Genomic DNA, 7,800 nt, shown 5'->3' on the forward strand with positions numbered 1-7,800 from the left:
AGATATATAGATATATAGATATATAGATATATAGATATAGGTATCGATATATAGACCTATACATAGAGCATGCAGTTCTATGTGTGCTATCTCGTGTGCAGATCTATAGATACATAGAGTATATAGTCCTATATATACCATCTCATGTGCATATATATAAATATATAGAGTATACAGAGGTCTATATATAACTTGTGTATATATATGTTTATGTACGATATAAACGTACATATATATTTTTTGTACTATATATTGTATATAAAAATACATGCATATACATCCATATATATAAACATATATACACACAGAGGTATATTTATGTGCTGTATATAACATATTCTATATATTATACCGAGTATATTATAGATATAGTATATAGAGAGATAAAGATGTATATAGATATATAGATATAGATATATAGATACAGAGATATAGAAATATATAGAGATATAGATATATAGAGAGTATATAGAGTATATAGTCCTATATACACGCTCTCGTGCACATATATAAGTATACAGAGCATATAGTTCTATATATAACTGGTGTACATACATGTTTATGTACGATACAAATGTATATATATATTTTGTACTATATATGTATATCAACAATATATATTTATATATGCTTTCTATACATGTAGTGTGTATTCATGTGTTTATATATGGAGACACTACATACATATATATATATATATATACCTGTGTATATATGTATATTATGTATATATATACATTTATCAGATGACACATTAGGTTGTGAGTACATGCATGTGTCTACATATATATACATAAAATTCTTACATACCTGTAAAATTATAATATATATCTATATATATATCAATTACACAGCTTGCGGAGCGTCTATATGCTTGTGTGTGAATGTGCATCTACACGTGCACACACACGTTTATGTATATTTTTAGATATTTATATACATTTATAGATATTTTATGTATATGTATATGAGTCAAAGCCAGCATTTCAAGCCTTCCAGTGATCACAGCAGATGCTGTGCTGAGAGCACTCTGTGTATTTTTATATATGTGTGCGTGTACACATATATATATTTTATATATACGTGATATATATATAACTCCCTGTAATATAAATATAATTGTAGCTGTTTTATATATATGTGCACATGCATAGATGTATTTTATATGTATATATTTATATACATATGTCTACACCCACACTCATATATGCATATACATTTTATATAGATTTTATATTTCTAAATTTATATATAGAAAATACATATATTATATATTATACATAATATATATATTATGTATATTATATAAATATACATATATTATATAAATTATATATTATATAAATATTATATAAAATCTATATAATATGTATTTCATGTAAAATTTTATATAAAATATATAATATATAAATATAAAATCTTTGTGTATTTTATTTCTATATTTTATACATGTATATATATGCATTTATATATATTTCTCATATATGTGTATATATATGTGTATATATATAAAATATGTGTGTGTATATATATACACATAAATATATATCTTTTATGTATTTTTAATATATATGTATATATATATAATTTTTATATGTAAATATTAAATACAAATGTATATATTGTGATATATAATAGAACACAAATGGATTTCTATATTTAATTCCCACCCTCCTTGCCCACTCCCAGTGCCCGGCGCCCATCCCGCGCCATGCTGAGGCCGCACCTCTCCCTACGGATCCCTGGGATCACTGCAGGACACAATTCCCACATTTCTGTGGAGCTCAGGATGCAGCTGCCCCACCTCCCGTTGGCCTGCTCAGATATTCCCAAGGAAGCAGTGGGAATGCCGGATTTCCAGGCACCTCAGGACCTTGGGAGTCCTGGCAGCAGCGAGGGTGGGGTTTGAGCACGGCTGTCCCCAGCCCCCGGGTGGCTCTGCCCCTCTGGATCCCTCGGGACAGCGGGATCGGGATTCCAAGGCCTGGCTCAGCTCCCAGCCCGGCCTGGGCTCAGCTGGGCCGGGTTTATTTCTGCCTCTCCCGGAGCTCTCCCACTGATCCCAGCACTGATCCCACTCCATCAACAACATCCCAACCCCGGGCACCACCCGGCTCCTCCCCGCACGGGGACCTCGCTCCGTGCTTTTCCCAGGGAAAACAGCACCTGGAGGCTCCAAGGAATTTCATCAGGAGCTTTAAGTAACAGTGAGCAAGGGCAACCTCCAATGCTTGGAAAGAAAATTCCAGATCATGGAGAAGGTCCTGGGATTCCAAAGGCTGGGATGGACTTTGCTGCATCCACAGGTATTCCCTCTCCTTTGCCAAGAGCTTTGGGTGGCACAGGGAAGGTGGCAGGACAGCATTCCATGACACCAGGTAGCAGGAATTCATTGGGAAGCAGGTAACAACGAGGGACACACCTTTCCCAGCAGCTGCTCCACCCACAGCACTTCCTCTTGGAAGTGCTTGGGAATCAACTGCCAGGAATTTCACAGCTGCTTTGGAATCCTCTCCTCAGGAAAATGACACCTCCCACTCTCCCAAACTGCTCCGACCTGGCCCTGGACAACTCCAGGGATGTGGCAGCCACAGCTTCTCTGGAGAACCTGATCCTAAACCTGATCCTAAAGCTTTTCCCTCGAAGGAGACAGCACCCAGCGCTCAGCCCTGCACAAGAATCAGGAATTCCAAGCAAATTCCACATTCAATGTTTATTTCTTTGTCATACAAATAGAAACGTGTGCCCAAATCTCGCCTGAAAGTTCTACCCGGATTGTTTTTAAAAAACCCCTACGGAACATTCGTTCATCCTGACGGTTAAAAAGCTGCGTGGGAAAGGAACAGAGGTTTCAGGAGCCTGTCCCAACAAGTGACATTTTCCTCTCGGAGCATCTGCCACTTCTCCCAAAGTTCTCAAGCAACAACGTTCCTGTACAATCACTCGCTCATCAGCAAAGAGGTTGATGAGAGGAGAATTTCATAAAAATCAGTTTTAAGAAGAGATTTTCCTACTGGAAGGAGTAAAAACCATGAAAAATCCTCGAGTCCAATTCAGGGAGGCACAGATTCCAATGCTTCTTGGAAAAGCCAGGTTCAAGGAAGACTCTCTTTGGCGACAGACTGCTCCGTTAGGAAGATCCAGCATCTGGAATCCAAGAGTGCAGTTGGACAGACTTTGAGTCAAAGAAAGGTGCGTGTTGAGCGTTGAAACAACAGAAAAAACCCAAGTTAAAAGCAGTTTGAAATGTTGGGACACACACAAACACCAACTCCCTACCCAGTTTCTAGGGATCATGCATGATGTGTGGATAGGAGCGACGGAGCTACGGAAAAACAAACGATGATTCCGGTTATTTTCGGTCAGCGTGGAAGTTTTTTGTCCATAGGCTATTCAATACTTACTGGAGCAGTGTCAGTGAAGAGCTTGTAAGAACTGAATTCAGCCCCTCAGAGCTGCATCTCCACCTGCACTTCCTAACGGAGCGTCCCTCGCGTCTGTAGGTGCTGCTGATAACTGCTGCTCAAAAAGGGAATTCCGAATCCAAACACAACTTTTAAAACGTTACCAACATCTTCAGCACGAACTGAAAGGCATAAAAGCACGGTGAGGTATGAGAGCAACGCACTGTTCTGGGTGTGGACAACTCCACTTTTAACCAACTCCCACAGAATTCCCAATTTTTTTTCCCCCACCTCACCGCGAGGAGTTTCAATCCAATCTGCGACTCGTGAGTATCGGACACGAAACATTCGACAGGAGTTACCTGGGGGATTCTTTTTGTGTTGTTTAGAAAACCAAGAGCTAAAAAGCAATTCTTTTAATCGGAAAAAGAAAGGACCAGAATCTCAAACATCGGATTCAACGACAGGACAACGACGTGGCTTTTGCCGCCCCCGCCCTCCACCATCTCCACCCGAGAACCGCGGCCGCAGACGGAATCCAGAGGAACCCAAAACCAAAGGAATGGAGAAAAACAACTTCATGGACACGGGTGTATTCTGCTGTCGTCCCGGGATAGCACCACCACAAAAGGTTGGACACGGCCTAGTGGAACTGGACAAACTCTTCCAGAGTCCTGGGGATCTGGTTTTGGTAGCTAATGTTGTAGATCCGCACGGCGCGGGCAGCCAGGCACTTGAGACTCAGCTTCATTTGAGTTTTAAGGAGGATTTCGGACACCCCAGTGGTACTTTTATCCAGGGGGGTCTTCTTCTGCTTGTTGGTCATGTCCGTGTGGGCACCGGCCTCCACCAGGCTGATGATGATGGAGTGCAACGTCAAGAAGTCGCTGATGGGCCGGTGGTACTGCACGATGATGTGCAGGGGGCTGTTGCCCTCGTTGTCCACGGCGTTGACGTCGGCGCCGCAATCCAGCAGGAGCTTGGTGACCAGGGCGTTGGGGAAGCTGCACACGTCGTTGGTGTGGAAGTCGTCCACGGGCGTGCCGGAGTTGACGGCGTGGTGCAGCAGGCTGGAGCCGTCGCGCGTGCGCGGGTCCAGGTGGATCAGGTTGTAGATCTGCTTGTTGATGCGGGACTGGTCCTCCTCGCTGCACTGCGTCTTGGTGGAGATGCACACCAGGTAGAGGAAGGTGAAGATGTTGCACTCGTAGTTGTCTGTGGCCGTGTGGATGTCGGCGTCCGGGGTGGTTTTGATGCGGGCCATGCCCTGCTCGATCTCCAGCACGCTGCAGCGCAGGACGCTCTCGATGTCCTTGGCTTTCACAGGCTCGTTCAGGTGGATCATCTGGGAGAAGACCTGAGCGAACCTCAGCAGGTCCTTGTGGGTGTTCCTGTTTCCTTTCTGCCGCAGGTGCAGCGCATGGAGCCAGAGCTTGATGCACTGCTCGAACTCCATGTTGTCTGCGTAGACCGCGCCGCGGTAAATGATGGGGTGGGAGACGTCGATATTGTCCGAGCCCAGGATTCTCTCCCGCACTATGAGGCCTTCCATGTGAAGGGCATCCCTGTCCTGCCTAATGGACTCTAATTCCTGAGGGGTCCTGCACTCCGACCTGTTCCCGTAAGCTTCGATCTGGGGAAGCACCTCCTTCTCGATGACGTTCTCGCTGTCGCGGTACCTCTCCAGCATGGCTAAATATAAATAGTGGTAAGTCTTCAGTATGTCATAGTTCTCCCTGTCGTTGGCAAACGAGGCCCCCAGAAGCTCCAGAGCTTCGATCCTGCTCCTCCTGTCGCAGTCGGCGTGAGCCAGCAGCAGCTCCACCACATCGGCCTTGCAGCTCTCGGCGGCCACTTTGAGCGGCGTCATGCCGTGCCCGTTGACCATCATGGCCGCCTTCCACTTGACCAGCTCCCTGACGATCTCCAGGTGGCCGGCCTCGGCGGCGAAGTGCAGGGCGGTGGCCCCGCAGTGGGCCTTGGCGTTGGGGTCGGCGTGCTGCTCCAGGAGGTAGCGCACCACGTCCGTGTGGCCCTTGTAGGCCGCGATCATCAGGCAGGTGTTGTCATACTTGTTGGCGATGCTGATGTTGGCGTTGTTCTCCACCAGGTACTTCACGATGTCCAGCCGGCCATCGAAGCAGGCCGCCCGCAGCGGCGTCGAGTTGGTCACTGTGGTGTGGTTGACGTTGGCGCCATGGCTCACCAGCAGCTTGACCACCTCGAAGTGGCCGGCCCCGGCCGCGCACCACAGCGCGGTGGCCCCATCGATGACGAAGCTGGGAACAGGAGAACAAGGACAGGGAATTAGGGAATTTTGCTCTTCCAAAAGCATCCCACACCCAGCCACCAACAGGTATTTTACAGCCTGCCCATTCCTGGATTTCAAGGAACTCGCTGGGATCGGCACGACCAAGGAATGAGGCTGATGGAGCACACGGAGCTCCCGAGGGAAGGAGCGCTGGAAGTTGGAGCTTCAAAGCAGCCAAAGGGTTTGGCCACCTTGAAGATCCCATTTACAAACTCCAGCCTCAGCTTAGGGAGGCCTGGGAAGAAGAGTTCTAAAATTATCACTTCAATGCCACAAAGTGACATGTTAAAGGCCAACAGAAAGCTTAAAATGGGTATTTTGACACCGAAAAACCCCCAGATTTAGACACCAGCAACAGCCCTGGCAGCAAAACTGGCTTCAAAATTTCTGATCACCTCCCCTGTTCCCTCTCCCTGAGCTGCAGATCCGCCAGCGCTTCCGTGTTCGAGATCCCACACCGGGCACCGGCCCAGCAGCCTGGTGACACAAACAGAACCTCAGGAAGAAAAGAAACCCTAGAAAAGCAGAAGTTCTGAGCTGGCTGTTCCACAGATCTGTGTCACACGGCGGCCTCGCAGACAACGGGGAAATGAGGGGACAGATCCCTCCTTTTCAGCTGATTTCATTCCCCAACCCAGTGCACAAAATAAAGGATTTGTCCTTCCCATTCCCTGTTTTTTGAAAGATTTTATGAAGAAACAGGGAGTGGTCATACACCCTCAAGGCATGCCCCAAACACACAGGAAGGACAAATATTTCCATGTGCCCAAACAGCCACATTCCCCAGAGTTAAAATATCATAAAAGTTCACCTCAAATTTCACTTTCACAGTGGTTTTTAATCAATTGGTGAAGTTCTTGTACCAAAACAGCAACAGCCGTGGCTGTTTGCAAATCCAGCACCTCCAGAGGCTCTTTAAGATTGCGGAGAGAACTCCCAGTAAGAAGTTCCTGATTTTTGTAAATGATCCCACTACAATATTTCCGTATTAAAGCAGCGGGAAAGTCAGGAGAGAGGATTTGTTAACGAGCATGAGGTGATTCGTTGGCGTGCTGAGGTTCCAAGCGAAAAGCCCAAAGGCGAGGAGCTGCTGAGCCACCTTATCTGAGGCACAACCATCCCTGGGGATCACACGGGCTCTCCTCTCCTCCTCTCCAGTGCATCCATTGTGCCTCAGACAACTCCTCCTTTCATCTGTGCCAGGCACGGCCTCTGGAAAACACACCCCCACCCCAGCCAGGCAAAAATCCAGCGGCAGAGCATGTGCTGCCTTTCCTCCAGCTGCATTCAGGGCAAAGCTCACCCCAGGAATTCTCAACCCGCTTCTGCTCGGGAAAAAAATTAACAGCTGGGAGGGAAAAGGAAGGAATAAAAATCAAACCACGCAGGGAAGGGGTTCTGCATGTAAAAATGTGTGAGAACCCCTCCCCGATGCCACTGTCACCTGCAGCAGCAAAAATGTCCCAGAAAAGCCACTCTGGCCCAGCAGAGCCTCTCTAGGCTGTGGTGAATATTATCCTGTCCACAGCTTCAGGTGGGGAATTCCTAAATGGAAAAGGCTCGTAAAGCGTCGGGTGGGATCTCCAACCACATGGGCATTTTTATCACAAAATCACCAAACTGTGACCTCATTATGGTCTCCAACACCCACATGATGTTCAGGTGTGGATGTAACGAATTCACTTCTAAAAACAGCAGAAAGGAGGGCCTCCCCTCTGTGCCTGGGAAAATCAGGGAACAGATCCTCCTGGAAATCTGCTGAGGCCCAGGGAGGGCAGGGAAGTGGTCACAGATCACGGAATAGCCGGGGTTGGAAGGGACCCACAAAGACCATCCAGTCACAGAATACAGAGCTGGAAGGGACCCACAAGGACCATCAGGTCACGGAATACTCTGAGTTGGGAAGAACGCACAAGGGTCCATCAAGTCAGGGAATAGTCCGAGTTGGAAGAGATGCACAAGGTCCACCAAGTCACAGAAGAGCCCGAGTTGAAAGAGGGACACAAGCACCACCAAGTCCCAGAACGCTGAGCTGGAAGGACCCCGCAACGACCATCAGGTCACGGAACACTCCGAGCTGGAGAG

The 7,800-nt window shown here is 46.7% G+C and overlaps 1 protein-coding gene across 1 annotated transcript; it reads right to left on the reverse strand.

The window, feature by feature from the left end:
- Positions 1-2,694: 2,694 nt before the first annotated feature.
- FEM1B (fem-1 homolog B) lies at positions 2,695-7,423 on the reverse strand. The gene has a single exon (XM_017738515.1). The coding sequence runs from the start codon at positions 5,737-5,739 to the stop codon at positions 4,048-4,050; it is 1,692 nt and encodes a 563-aa protein (XP_017594004.1). The 5' UTR covers positions 5,740-7,423; the 3' UTR covers positions 2,695-4,047.
- Positions 7,424-7,800: the final 377 nt, after the last annotated feature.

This window comes from Corvus brachyrhynchos, unplaced genomic scaffold (genome assembly GCF_000691975.1).
Source record: "Corvus brachyrhynchos isolate BGI_N302 unplaced genomic scaffold, ASM69197v1 scaffold200, whole genome shotgun sequence".
In the NCBI taxonomy this organism is placed as follows: Eukaryota; Metazoa; Chordata; class Aves; order Passeriformes; family Corvidae; genus Corvus; species Corvus brachyrhynchos.

Bases quoted from the DNA above. Each gene is read 5' to 3' on its own strand.
- FEM1B (XM_017738515.1), bottom strand. From the start codon at position 5,739: ATGCTTTTGGAAGAGCAAAATTCCCTAATTCCCTGTCCTTGTTCTCCT.